Here is a 14,880-nt window from a genome sequence, read left to right as displayed (position 1 = left end):
TCTCTCTCTCTGTCTCTCTCTCTGTCTCTCTCTCTGTCTCTCTCTCTCTCTCTCTCTCTCTCTCTCTCTCTCTCTGGTTTTTTGTGACAGGGTTTCTCTGTATAGCCCTGGCTATCCTGGAACTCACTCTGTAGACCAGGCAGGCCTGGAACTCAAGAAATCCTCCTGCCCCTGCCTCCCAAGTGCTGGAATTAAAGACATGCGCCACCACTGCCTGGCTAAGATTTATTTATTTATTTATTTTATTTATATGAGTACACTGCAGGCGTCTTCAGACACATACTAGAAGAGTGCTTCGAATCCCATTACAGATGGTTGTGAGCCACCATGTGGTTGCTGGGATTGAACTCAGGAACTCTGCCAGAGCAGTCAGTGCTCTTAACCACTGAGCCATCTCTCTAGCTCTTGCCTCCAGATTCTCAAGTGCTGAGATTATAGCCATGCGCCATTGGTTTCTGGCTATTTGTGAATGTTCTTTCGGGATTTAGTATCCCCTCCCCTGAGTGCTGGAGAGAGATTGAGCTCAGGATCTCCCCATTTTAGGAATGTTCTCTTATCACTGAGCCACATATCCAGACAGGATTTCATCCCAGGTTACTTTTGATACTTTACTTTTTTAAAAGTGATTATTTGAGACAGGATGTCTTTATATAGGTAGCCCTGGCTATCAAGGGCCTCCTGTATACCAGGCTGGTCTCTATCCACTGCCTCTGCCTCCCAAATGCTGTCAAGTACACTACTGCCCTCCTGGCCTGGGATTAAAGATGTTGACTAGTGCCTGCCTGGCACACTCTCAAGTTGATGACTCATATTAGGAAATCTGAATTGAAATCAGAGAAAATGTTTTTGGGTTATTTCTTTGATAATTTGCTCTTTTTTTTTTTTTTGGTATGCTTTTGAGTTTGGGCCTTGGACTCCCCTGAATTTATTTAGTGTTTTGTATTTAGCTTTCATTTTTTTTCTTTTGTTATTCCCAAGTGATACCTTACTTTAATTCTTCCAATAATAGTTGAAATTCTGTTGAGGTTTTGATTTGTTTTGGTTTTCTGAAATATTGTTTTCTTCCTAGGAATCTTTCCTTTGTAGTGTCTGTTTTGTAGTGTTACAGAAATTATTTATAATTTTGACTCAAAGCCATCATTTCACATTCAAAATTTATTTCTCAATGAGTTGGTTGAAGCCAGGTGGGTACTGAAGTTGAGCTGTGCACTATTAGGAATCCCATGTAATTATTCATTTAATGTACTCACTATCCCGTCTCCACTGTCTTTAGTGTTCTAGATTTGTCTTCCTTTTCTTTCTTAAAAGACAGGGTCTTCCAGTATAGTACTTGCTAAGTCGTTACATAGATAAGGCTGGTCTTGAATTGTGTCTGTTTTGCCAGTGCTAGTATTCTAGTATTACAGATGTGTGCCCCCATGCCTGGTACCTGCCTAGACTTCTTTTGGTTTGCTATCTCCAGACAATTCATCATTGCAATTTCTCAGGACATGAGAGAGAATAGTTACCTGGTATCATGTCGTGGGCAGATGGATTGATTTGGTTGCTTTTCAGGTGAAATCATCCTTATTTCACTCTTAATAGAAAAAATAATCCTATATTTATGGCCCATTGCTGTACATATGTGTACACATTGCTGTCCACATATCTTGTGTTGGCTGACATCTAATCTCCTATTTTCCAACCTATGCAATACATGGTGAATTAGTTTGGGACTTGTCTTATTTACCCTTTGTGCAGTCTGTGTGTTTTCTTGTTTTGGTGTGATGGTCAAGCCCAGTGCCTGCTGCATGCTAAAACATGCTCTGTGCTACAGAGCCACAGTAGTCTCCTTGGAAGTCCTATAGTACTTGTCTGTCTTACCTTTGTAATGTCCATTTTAATGTTTTATATTTGTGGCTTTATGCCCCTTTTAATCATATTATTCAATAGATACTTGAAATTCTCCTGCCTCAGCCCTCTGAGTGCTGATATTTCAGGTATATGATACCATATCAGGCTTTTTTTAAGCTCTACCTTTAGAATTTAGTAACCCCGATGGAGTCTATCTTTTATTTGTTCTTTTCTACTTGATTTTTTTCTGCTCCACTCACAAATGACTTTGAATCTTGCCTCTGGTTTTACTTTCTTTCACATGTTCACCATTGGTCTTTCCCCCTTCATTGGCAAACTTCATAGAAGAATAAATAGTAGTTGATGTCAACTTTGATTCTCTTAGCTTAGTGGTTGAGAAATAATGACTTGTCATTACAAATGATAGCATTTGAAATCTGCTTTTGCTGTTCACACTTTCATCATGGGCACTATCCACTAACACTAACCTTTGGTGACTATTACATAAAATTTTCTGAATAATACATTCTTTGGTTTCTTAGCATCAGAAAAAAATGACCACCCTTGGGGATTTGGGAAATTTTCTTCTTTTTTGTTAGATACATGAAACACTTTGTTTTTCTTTTGTTCTAGCTACTATGTAGCCCAGAATAAAATCCGGTCTTTAGTTACATCAGCCAAATTAATCTTATTGTTAATATGTTTGTTTTCTCTTCCTCCTTCCGTTGGGGTTAGGACCTCACCTCTTATCTCTGTTTCTCTGCATGTTGATTTCATTCTCTTATACTACAGACTCTCTACTACATGAGGCTGGAACCATGACTGCTGGCAGCTCTTGGCTTTCATCTTCCCAGCCCCTTCTACCAGGAAAAGGGGCTCTTTTGAAGAATCCTGAGAAGGACTCTGATTGACCTGTCTTGGATCATGTACTCACCATCCCTCTGGCTGGAGTGGGGAGGGTTCTATGAATTGCAACCCTCACTAGAGCTACATAGTTGGAGTCAGGGGTAAGAGCAGTTCCCTAATGCAGGTGGGTGGGCCCTGTTTGAAGAAAGTGAATATTGTGAACAGATGAAAAATAGACATCTATCATTCTGGCTTTTAACACTTTTTATTATATATAGATCCTTCACTGTGTACTGGCTTAAGTACTTATCTGAAAACGTTAAGCCTAGATACATAGAGTATAATAGACATGTTCATTTACCCTTCAAACTATTATATTTGGCTTTAATCTTCCACAGGTAATGTGAATTTCTTTTTTCCCTATTTTGATTCTAGTTTTGACATTTAAACCATTGTGTCAAGCTAGGTGTGGTGCTGTGCATTAATAATCCTAGCACTTGGGAGATGGAAGTAGGAAGATTGGAAGATTAAGCCCAGCCTCCATGATACATGAGACCTGATCTCAAAAAAAACCCTCAAAACCAAATCAACCAACTAAGCAACCAAGCAACCAATAAAACCCCACACAACAAAACTGTAGTGTCAAAAATCATTCAAGTTTCGTCATGATTTCCACACATTGCTGTTTTGTTTTTACCTCAGGTGTTTCAGTTGTCTCTTTGGATTCCTTTTGGAATTATTTTCTTACTACAAAGGTTAAGCTACGAGATTGCTTTTCTTATTTGCTTATTCACAGGGAATTGAAGATAGTTTTTTCCTGCTGTAACTGTTGAGAGGATCTAAGCCCTGATTTTTTTCGTCGTCTAGATTATTGCAGTAGCTTTATTTAGTTACATATTTTACAATTTGTATTTTGGGATGTGTGTGTGACTGAATGCAGATGTCCGTAGATGTCAGCTCCTGGAGACACAGACAGTGTGATCTATTTTATGTAGGTGCTGGGAATGGAACATTGTTCTACAAGAGCAATGTGTGCTTGTAACTGAAGAGCCATCTCTCTAGTTACCCCTGTCTAAAGTTTTATATTTTTGTAGTGTGACATTGTCTAAAAAATAAGACAGACACAAAATGTTTTTCCCACTGAGGTCTGGGGATATGGTTCAGTGGTAAGAGTGTTTCCTTATCATTACATGTGAATCCCTGGATTCAGTTCTCAGCACCCCAAACCTTACAACTGTGGATCTGCTTCTTTCTAGCTCTCCAGTTTTATTTCTCAATGTTCTGGCCCTAAGGAAAGCACAGTTGTGGTTGCTGATTCCTTTCCTGGCCCTTGTGTAGACTGAGCTAGCCTCACACGTGCATCAGTATTACTGTGGCCCAGCTCTGCCCTGCTCACTACTTTCTTTATGTGTGTACATGCCATGCCCATTGCCACTCCTGTCTTTATTGCTCTCATTCCTAGTACTGTCTTCTTCACCCCCTCAATCTTATCTCCTAGGAAGAAACAGGATTGCTGTTCTTGTCCTTAAAATACCAGTTGTTTCCTATTGTTAAGTATTGGTGTAGGCAAAAATATTTTTTCTACCTTTGTGCATTTTTACTAAAAGGAGAGCTAGGGATCTAGTTCAGCCATAGACTGTCTGTGTACGTTCTATGAGGCCCTGGTTTTGATTCCGGCCCTCCTTCTTTCCCCAAAGAAAAGAAAAAAGGAAGCAGACAAAAGTTACTTTTTTCCCCCTGAGACTGGGCTTCTCTAGGTACCCCTGTCTGTCTTGCCTGGATCTTGCTGTGCATATCATTCTGCCTCTGTCTCCTGAGTGCTGGGATTAGTGTACAATGCCACCTCAGGGAAAATTACTTTTTAAAATCTACTCACAAAAATTCTGTCTAGGGACTGGAGATTGCTTAGCAATTAAGAACACTTGTTGTTCTTAAACAGAACCTGGTTTCAGTTCTCTGATACTCTTTTCTGACTTCTGTGGGTACCAGGGCTATAAGTGTGTAGCTGGACTTTGATGTACAGTGGTGAGTTCTTTTTCCCACCCTTTATTCCTTGGTTTCACCTCTTATCACTAGATGAGAGAGAAAGAAGGATAGAGGAGAGAGAGAGATCAATCTATAATTTATGTGTTTCTTCTTTGAGCGTGACTAACAAACTGGAACCAACCCTACTGAAATGACCGCCAACCACCAAAACCTGCCTCTTCTGGCTTTAGCATCTGAAAAATTTCCAGATTTCCAAACAGCGCCCAGTTGCAAAAACTATTTGCAGCTGGCAAAACCATGTTTCTGCTAGAGCACTAGGTAAATCATAGCTAGCTTCTGTGAAGCAGCCTCATAGCTCTATACCTGGAAGTAAAATGAAAACATTCTTATAATGTTTTTGTGTGTTTTTTTAAAAAAATAAACAAAGTTTCAGAATTTTCACTACACAAGTGGTACACATATGAGCATGTAGGTAAAATACCTGAAAAATAAATTTAAAAAATGTTTTTGTTTTCTTTTAGTTATGTCCTAAAGCCTCAGGTTAGAACTTGTCCCATATTGAAACCAAGTTTCTGTACATAGTAAGCAGTGTGTACTGAGCTACTCTACCTAGTTCCTTATATTAAAACTTTAAAAGAGCTCTGATTTCACTAATAGTGTAGGCATACCCATTTATGAGTTATTATGGGAAGATAATCTTTATTTCAACCTATTGGAGTTAGTGAAATAGATATATTATTATTATTGGTCAGGCTTTTTATTGTTGCCTAGGCCTTTATTTCCTCACCTGCAAAATAGTGTAGCACTCTCTGCCGCATATGCTGGGTGCTTAGTGAGTGTATTATTTCAGTCTTTTTTACATTTTATTTTAATTTTTAATTTATTTTGTGTGTTTGAATGTTTTGCCTACATGTATGTCTTTGCATCACCTGTAATACCTAATGTCTGAAGAAGTGGTGAGCCTCCATGTGGGTGCTGGGAATCCAGCCCTAGTCCTTAGCAAGAATAATAAGTGTTCTTAATCTCTAAGCCAGCTCTTCACTCCCATATATTTCAACAGGACTATGCTGACCATGAGATACAGGGCACTACTTATTTATTTAGACATACACATTGGGCATCTTTTAAAATAGTTACATTATTGCTTTGTGTGTTTTGCCGGCATGTACGTCTGTATTATGTATATTCCTGGTGCCCACAGAAGTCAGAGCAGAGTATTATCATTTGGGTGTTAGCGATGGAGCTCATGTCCTGTACAAATGAGTAACAAGTTCTCCTAACTGCCAAACCAGTTCTTCTAGTCAGCATCTTTTTTTTTTTCTTTTCTTTTTTTTTTTTTTTTTTGGTTTTTCGAGACAAGGTTTCTCTGTATAGCCCGGGCTGTCCTGGAACTCACTCTGTAGACCAGGCTGGCCTCTGCCTCCCAAGTGCTGGGATTAAAGGCGTGCGCCACCACTGCCCGGCTCTAGTGAGCATCTTAAGTCTTGTTTTTAACTTTTCTTTCTTTTCTTTTTGAGAATTAGTGTCTCTCGCTGTGTAGCCCAGGCTGGCTTCTGATCATGGATCTCTCAGATGCTGGGGTGTGCCATCACTCCCACTTTCCTGTAGGACTTTTTTTTTTTTTTTTTTTTTAAGATTTATTCATTTATTATATATGAATACACTGTAGCTGTCTTCAGACACACCAGAAGAGGGCATCAGATCTCATTACAGATGGTTGTGAGCCACCATGTGGTTGCTGGGATTTGAACTCAGGACCTCTGGAAGTGCAGTCAGTGCTCTTAACCACTGAGCCATCTCTCCAGCCCCTTTTTTTGTTTTTAATTGAAGAGGAAATGTGAGAGAAATAAATAGTAATTTGTTCAGGGTCACGTGGAAAATAGTTTGAAAGTTGGGTATTTTAAAAATTTGGTGATCTTAAGTATGCTATTATATTCTTTAGATCCTCTCCCTCTCTTTCCCTCTCCCTTTGTGTGTGCGTGCGCGCGCGCGCGCGCGCGCGCGCGCACGTACTGAGATTTGAACTGTTGGTCTCACACATATAAACATGCTCTATTACCTAGCTCTTTTTTAGCCCATGCTCAGGAAAGTTAATAATACACATGCATATGTATTATCTCCCTTCAACTTGACATTATTTTAGAATAGAAGTGGAGTGGAATGGCATCTGTGTAGGAAGGTGCAGGTGTGTCATTTATTAGAACAGTGCTCTTTTATGGCTGGATCTTTTCATAGATTTGTTTTACTAATTTTTGTCATTTTTTTTGTTTTGTTTTGTTTTTTGAGACAGGGTTTCTCTGTATATCTCTGGCTGTCCTGGAACTCACTCTGTAGACCAGGCTGGTCTCAAACTCAGAAATACGCCTGCCTCTGCCTCCCAAGTGCTGGGGTTAAAGGCGTGCGCCACCACTGCCTGGCTTTGTCATTGTTTAAGTTCCATAATCCATATTTTACTCCCTTTACCTTGAAAGTTAGGATGGGAAAATTTGTAAATATGAATGTCTTTTCTCATGTTAACTTTTTTGAGGGTGTGTAAGGTACTTTTTTGCTCTATCTTTTCTCCTCCTCTTCCTTTTTTTTTTTTTTTAGATTTATTTATTTTATTAGTGTATTAGTGCACTAATGTGTGCATTAGTGTCCTGTCTTCATGCACACCAGAAGAGGGCATCAAATTCCATTACAGATGGTTGTGAACCATCATGTAGTTGCTGGGATTGAACTCAGGACCTCTGGAACGACAGCCATTGCTCTTAACCACTGAGCCATCTCTTCAGCCCCCTGCCTTTTGTTTCGAGCTAACTCTTGACAGGTAGTCTAGACTGGCTGTGAAGTCATGAGTCTTATTTAGCATTCAGAATGTTGGAATTATAGAGCTGAGACACTTACTTTGACTGATATATAAATATTTAAAAATAATTTGAATGCTAGAGGATTTTTTCATTATAAAAAAGTTCATTCATTCATACATTTATTTGGTAGTCCCTAAGGATTGAACCCCAAGGCCTCAGGCAAGTGTCCTGCCAATGAGTTAAATCTTTGTTTCAAAAAAAATTTTTTTTTCCCCAAAGAAAAGGTTTCTCTGTGTAGCTCTGGCTGTCCTAGAATTCACTTTATGGCCTTGAACTCAAATCTGCTTGCCTCTGCCACCTGAGTGTTGGGGTTAAAGGCCTGCACCACTGTTGCCTAGTCCCTGGTCCAGTATTCATTATCATTAAAATCATTATTGTTATTGTTAACTATTTTTTTGAGGCAGGCTCTTACTCTGAAGACTTCATTGTTTAGAAGTCCTAATGTTGACTTGTAAGTTGATCCTGAATCTGTGGCAGTGTTCTTGACTGCCACCTGAGTGTTGCAGGTCTGTGCTGCAGTGCCTGCCTGGGTTAAGATTTGTTTGTACCGTTTTGGTTTTCAAGACAAGATTTCTTTGTGAAGCTTTTACAATCATGAAACTCGTTCTGTGTACTAGACTAGCCTTGAACTTAGAGGTTTGCTGGCCTCTGCTTCCCAAGCGTTCCCATAGCTGCGCACCACCACTGATAGAGGACAGTGGAGGAGTGTTGCTTCTTACTGGCTTGTTCCTCATGGTTGTTTTCTTATAGAACGCAGGAACACTGGCTCAGGGTGATACTAACCACAGTGGTCCTTGCCTCCCCCATCAATTACTAATTAAGAAAATGTTCTGTAGGATTGTAAGTCCAATTTTATGAAGGCATTTTCCTAATCGGGGCTCCCTCCTGCCATAATTATAGCCTGCGTTGATATAAAACTATTGAACACACATATCTTCCTAAGCATAACCTGTTCAGTCTGAACAATGCCACTGCATGAGTGTCTTCAGAGCTGACTGTTAGATATTGGACAACCAAATGGTGTGCTCTTCTCTGGAGTATAGTATTTCTTTTACTCTGGTTATTGGTTTTTTAAATGTAATGGTCCGTTTCGATTGCAAGCACCCTGTTATTTATTCTTATGTGTATGATGTTTTGACCAGTCATGTACACATGCATGTAGTGCCCATGAGGCTAGAAGAGGGTACTGGAACTGGGGTTACAGATGTTTGTGAGCTGCTGGGTGGGTGCTGGAGACTAAATGGAGTCTTCTGCTAGAGCAGCCAGATAGCTAGGTCCCTGTTTTCTTTAGAAATTTGATAAGTGCCTTGAAAGTTGTGTATATTTTCTCATTTTAGTTTTATTTTGAATTTTATGATAACATGACCTTTTTCTTTACATTAAAGAATTTTATTTCTGATCTTAATTTGCTTTATGATTTGTTATTATTATTACTTTTAAATCATGCTTTATATTCCTGTTATTTTGTTTTTGTCTTTTGTTTTTTCTTTCTTTCTTTTTTTTTTTTAAAAGACAGGGTTCTTTGGTAGACCTAGCTGTTTTGGAACTCTGGGAACTTGATCTAGTCTTGAACTTAAATGATCCTGCTTCTGCATCCTGAGTCCTGAGATTAAAGGCCTGTCTCACCACTGCCTGGTTTTACCTTTTTTGATTCTAGTAGTTGATATTCATTAGGGTACATTTTTATGTATATTTATAATATTTTTCTTAAGATTTATTTTTAGTTTTTATTGTGTTATGTATGGATGTTTGGGTGTTTGCCATGTGCATGAGGTATTTGGAGGCTGGAGACATTGGATGGCCTGGAGCTAGAGTTACAGGTGTGATGCTGCACTTGACTGTTCCCATACTAGGACTGGAGTTCAGGTACTCTGGGAGAGAAAAAATCTCTCCATTGATTCCTAGCTGGGCTGGAACCTTCTACAGAAACCACACTGGCCTCAAACTTGGACTGGCTGTCCTGATTCTGCCTCCCTGGTGCTAGGAGTATAGATGTGAACCAACATGTCTGGGGTGTGCTTGAGGTGGTGGTTTATTTATTTATTTATTTTTTTCCCAGACAGGGTCTCTATATGTCCACATGTGATTTTATTTATAATTTTAACCAGTTTTTCTGTATTACCTCCTTTGTGGCTCTAATTATATACATCTGGCCTTTTGACATCATTGTAAAACTAACTGAAGTTCACTTTTTAAAGTTCCTTCTACTTGGTTTCACTTAGGTTATTGAGTGCTCTTTGAGGATAGGGAAGACGGGTCAGTGGCTAAGTGCTTATTGTGTAAGTATAAGGGTCTGAACTTTGGATTCACAGAACTCACGGAAAAAGTCAGGAATGCTGGTCCCAGCACTGCTTGGAACCTTTAGGTTTTCTAGTCAGATAGTCTAGCTAGTTAGTGAGCTCAAGGTTCAGCAAGAGACCCTATCTAGAAAAATAAGATGGAGGGCCATGGAGGAAAATGTCTGATGCCAACCTCTGACTTTCATGCTGACATGGATGGGGTTTTCCTTGCATCCCCCCCCCCCCACACACACACACTTGCAAACACATGCATATACCACACCACATACAATAAACAAACATTTCTAGGCTTTAGATGCTGTGAATCATTTTTTTCTGTCAAGACTTGCTATATTCATGCTTATAATTTCAAATTTTTGTTTACTTTTTAAAAAAATTTATTTTATGTATGTGAGTATATTACACTATCTCTCTCTTCAGACACACCAGAGGAGGGCATCGGATCCCATTACAGTAATTGTGAGCCACCATGTGGTTGTTGGGAATTGAACTCGGGACCTTTGGAAGATAGTCAGTGCTCCTAACCGCTGGAGCCCATTGTTTACTTATTTTAAAACAGAGTCTCAGGTAGTCTAGGCTGACTTTGAATTCCAGATATTCCTGTCTCTTATCTCAAGTACTAGGATTATAGGCATAGAGCATTGTGGTTGAAAATTATAAAACTTTATATAACTACTTGTTTGCTTCCTCTTGTTTTCTTGCTTATATGAAATTTAGTTATTATAACTGTTTTAATGAACTTAACTAATAGTTATAGTTACCTGCATTTTAATATTGGTTTGATTAATTTTTATTTCATTACAGGGTAGAATTTCCTGTTTTTGTATTAGTCTTCTAAAAATTTCCCTGGGGGCAGGGGTGGTGGTGGTGGTGGTGTATGTATGTGTGTATGTTTGGCTCTGTGCATGAGGATATATGTACCACAGTGAGTACTTGGAGGAAAGGACAACTTTTTAACTTTTGAGTCAGTTCTGTCCTTTCACATGGATTCCAGGTATTTAACTCAAGTTATTAGTGCTGCCTACTGAGCCATCTTTCCAGCCCACTCCTATTTCTTTTCTTACCCTCTGATGTGATGCTCTGGCTTTTGGGAGTATGTATTAGTCACTTTGTGTAATGTTGAATCTTGTTCCCTCTGATTCTTCTGGCCTTGGATAGGCCCTCATATGTAAGTGCTGATTTGGTATTCAACTAAAAGTTCTGGAATGAGCCTTTGTAGATTTCTTCATTTCTCTCTCTCTCTCCAGCTCTCTACTCAGTGCTGGTCTCCCTTGTGAGCTCTAGCCACCTTGGCTTCCTTGGACTCCCAGCTCCATTTCCTCAACTTGGGGAGAGCACAGACCCTGTCTGGGTTCCTCCTCCTTGTTCCTCGGCCTGAAAACTCTCCCAAGGCAGTAAGCTGGGCACTTTTGTGGCTGTGTCATGTTTTCTTGTCTCTCAGGTATCATTGTGTTGTTTCTTGTCTAGTACCCTCAGTGCTGTTGTTTTATTCATTTTGTTAGGTTTTTATTATTTCATATAAGAAAGCCTCAAGCTCCTTTTATTCACTACATCTTGATTGGAAGTCATGTCATTGTGATACTTTGAGTGTCATCGTGAGCAGCTGAGCATAGTGAGCATGTTGTAGTTTGTGTGTTGACCTCAGTTCTAAGAGTCCGCTCACAGCTCTAGCTTCTTTAATTTCTCTATCTAGTTTAATTTGTATAAGGTTTTTATGTGTTGGAGACAGTGGTCTTTGTTAGAGAAATGTTTTATAAATACTTCCTCAAAACTGTATAGTTTCACCTATTTATTTTCATAATTGTACCCTTAAGCAGAAATATTTAAATCTGATGAAGTCTAATTTGTCAGTGTTTTCTTTTATAGTTGTTGCTTACTGTGAGCTAAGACACTTTGCCTAACCCCGAAGTCATGAAGGTAATTTCCTTTACATTTTTTATTTTTGCTAATTTATATTTAGGTCTGTGACACATTTCACATTATATTTTTCATAGGTTTCAGTTTTTGTATATGGCTATGCAGTTACTTTTGGATGAACCCTTTGTTCACTGCATTGCTTTTGTACAACATGTTGTATAATTGGGGCCCTTTCAGAACTTCACCTTCAATTGGTCTGTTCACCTAGCCTTAGTTTATCATGCTGTTCCAAATTTTGTAACTTTAGTATAAATCTTAAAAGTTAAAATTGCAAGTTTTTAAATTTTTTTCTCTTCAAGAGTGTATATAGTCTAAATTCACATTCTGTATACATACTAGCTTTTCTATTTCCTCCAAAACATCAGTGAGATGGTATTTGCTTTGATCTGTAGATCAGTGTTAGAATTGACATATTAACAGTTTGAATCCTTGTATCTGTTGTATGTGTGGTGTGTGTCTGTGTGTGTGTGTGTGTGCGCGCGCATGTGCGTGTGCGTGTATGTGTGTGTGTGCTGGTCAGAGGACAATTTGTGGGAGTCTGTTTTGTTTCCCTTAGCTCTGGAGGTCTTGGAGATCAAGCTCAGGCCATTAGGTTTGTCAACAAGCACCTTTACCTGCTGAATCATTTTACCAGCCTTGACCGTATTTTTAAAAATATTTTTATGTGTTATTTTATTTTTATTTTTGTTTATATGATCACATTGTCGCTGTCTTCAGACACATCAAAAGAGGGTATCAGATCTAATTACAGATGGTTGTGAGCCACCATGTGGTTGCTGGGAATTGAACTCAGAGCTCTTAACCGCTGAGCCATCTCTCCAGCTCCCCCCCCCCCTTTTATTTTTTTTAAAAAATAACCCAAACACACCTTGAACTTACACTTCTCTTCAGTGCTAGGATTACTGGCTACAGTTTTTGCAGTTGTCTTGAGTGTTGAGATATGCATATATCTTTTGTATATATACTGATGTATATATATATACCATTATGCTTGGCTAAAAATGCAATTTTAGTTATTCTTAGAATTGAAATTTTTTTTGAGACATAATCTTCCTTTGTATCCCTTGCAGGACTGCAGCTCACTTATGTAGAACAGGTTGGCCTCAAACTTGGAGGCCTCTGTCTCCTCTACAGAGAAGAACAAAGATTAAAGGCACACGGCACCAAGCCTGGCATGCTTTTTATTAATGGTCTTGTTTTCAAATATAGATTGTATTATTTGAAATGTGTCAGCAGATCAGAATATGCTGCCATTGAGAAGATTTTTACAATTCACTAGTCACTAGAAGAGAGAGGTGGGCCATGACACAAAATGTTACTTTTAGTAGTGCTGGCTGGGGTTGGCCATGTGGCAGAGGGAATAAAAGGGAAACCTACAGGGCTCTTTATTTGGTCTATACTTGTTTCTGGGACCCTCAGGTAGGGGAATACAATGTCCTAGAGTTAAGGTAGGCTAAGAAAGTTAAGAGTATGGGCTCTTTGTTTGCACATGAAAGCGGTTTATTGTCTCTTTAAGAATTAGCTAGCTCTGGGAAAGACTGTTTTCAGAGTCATAGCATTAAAAATTTAGCAGGTTCTGGTGCTTGGATTTGACCTCTAGAAAGGACTGTGAAAAAAAACCAAAACTGCATGAAAACACAGCTCGTGTAGTGGTTTTTATTTGTAAAGCCAGCACTTGAGAGGCTATGACTGGAGGAGTGCAGAGAGTGAGTTACCTGAGAGTTTGCCTTGTAAATGGTGTTGAGTTTTGTTAAATGATGTTTTTGTATTGAGATGATATATTTAAAATATTTTGTAAATTTCATGTTTTGTTTTACAATGTTATTAATCTTGTATTTATGGATACATGTTTATGATGTATTAATCTCTAATATGTTGTTGGATTTAGATTATTAATCTCAATCTTTTTGAATTTAAGTACACCAGGAATTTTATAATTTTTTTGTAGCTATTTATATTACTGATTTTTATTAATGTTTGCTTGAATTTTGTCCTTTTGGGACAGAGTGTCATTTAGCTCATGCTGACCCAGAAATACTTTTTTAGTTTCTAAGATTTGTTTTAATTTATGTGTATGTATGTTTTATCTGCTTGCATGTCTGTACACCATTTGTATGCAGAGTTACAGATGGTTGTCAATCCCCATGTACAGGGAATTTAACTCTGGTCCTCTGGAAGAACCATTGTGCTCTGAACTGCTGGGCCATCTCTTCAGGCCCCCCCCCCCCAAATTTATGATGTTTCTGTTTCCCACATTGTAGGATTACAGGGATTTCTCATCACCCTAATTACTAATTATTTTGTTATTGTTTACTTCTATCTTTAGGTTGGGAGGGAAGTGAGGTTAATTAGGATTACTTGTATAAGCATGGGCTGGAGTTGGTTACCACATGTCTCCCTTGTCTTGGAGGAATTTAGATAATGAAGTTAGCTTTAAAGAGATTTTCTGTTTTATCTTGTTTTAAGAAGTTGTGTTTTGCGGGGCAGTGGTGGCGCACGCCTTTAATCCAAGCACTTGGGAGGCAGAGGCAGGTGGATTTCTGAGTTCGAGGCTAGCCTGGTCTACAGAGTGAGTTCCAGGACAGCCAGGAGTACACAGAGAAACCCTGTCTCGAAAAAACAAAAAACAAACAAACAACAACAAAAAAGAAGTTGTGTTTTTTTTAAAGCATAATACATTACATTTTTAATATCTGGTTTCTGTGGTGATAATTTTCTTTTTATTTCCAATACTCGTAAGTTATGGCTCCCGTATGTCCATTTCCTTGTATTATTATTGTTGTCTCAACAAGATTTTACTGTGAAGTTCAGGCTGGTCTGGAACTTGCTATGTAGACCAAGCTGGCCTTGAGCTTGTGATGATCTTCTGTATGTTTCCTAAGTGCTGGAATTACACTTTTGTACCACCATGTTTATTTTACCTTTTAAAAAGCCAGGCTTGCAATTTCAACTTCATTATTAACAAATAATCAACTTGGTTTTCAGTCTTCTCTGATTCTTTTCTCTTTCCCCGACTTTGTTACTCTTTTTTTTTTTTTATGTCACCCCCACTTTAAAAAAGATTGGGTTTTTGGTTGTTTCTCTACTTATTTTTGTGTGTGTGGAGGTCAGAGAACACCTTATGGGGAGTTGGTTCTGCACTGTGTGGG

At 38.7% G+C, this 14,880-nt stretch overlaps 1 protein-coding gene across 5 annotated transcripts in view; it reads left to right on the top strand.

Annotated features, from left to right (window-relative positions):
* Positions 1 to 14,880, top strand: part of Mllt10 (MLLT10 histone lysine methyltransferase DOT1L cofactor) — a 144,213-nt gene that overhangs the window by 13,257 nt on the left and 116,076 nt on the right. The window contains exon 4 of one of the 5 annotated variants that reach the window (XM_028764919.1): positions 11,681 to 11,731. The exons of the other annotated variants lie outside the window; for them this stretch is intronic. Within the exon in view, the coding sequence (XP_028620752.1) occupies positions 11,726 to 11,731 (6 nt within the window). The 5' untranslated portion in view covers positions 11,681 to 11,725. The remainder of the gene's footprint in view (positions 1 to 11,680; positions 11,732 to 14,880) is intronic. 5 annotated transcript variants of the gene reach the window in all.

The sequence above is a fragment of the Grammomys surdaster genome, unplaced genomic scaffold (assembly GCF_004785775.1).
Source record: "Grammomys surdaster isolate TR1022 unplaced genomic scaffold, NIH_TR_1.0 146, whole genome shotgun sequence".
Taxonomy (NCBI): Eukaryota; Metazoa; Chordata; class Mammalia; order Rodentia; family Muridae; genus Grammomys; species Grammomys surdaster.
Note: the sequence above shows the minus strand (reverse complement) of the source record. Positions and strands in the feature narration are given on the sequence as shown.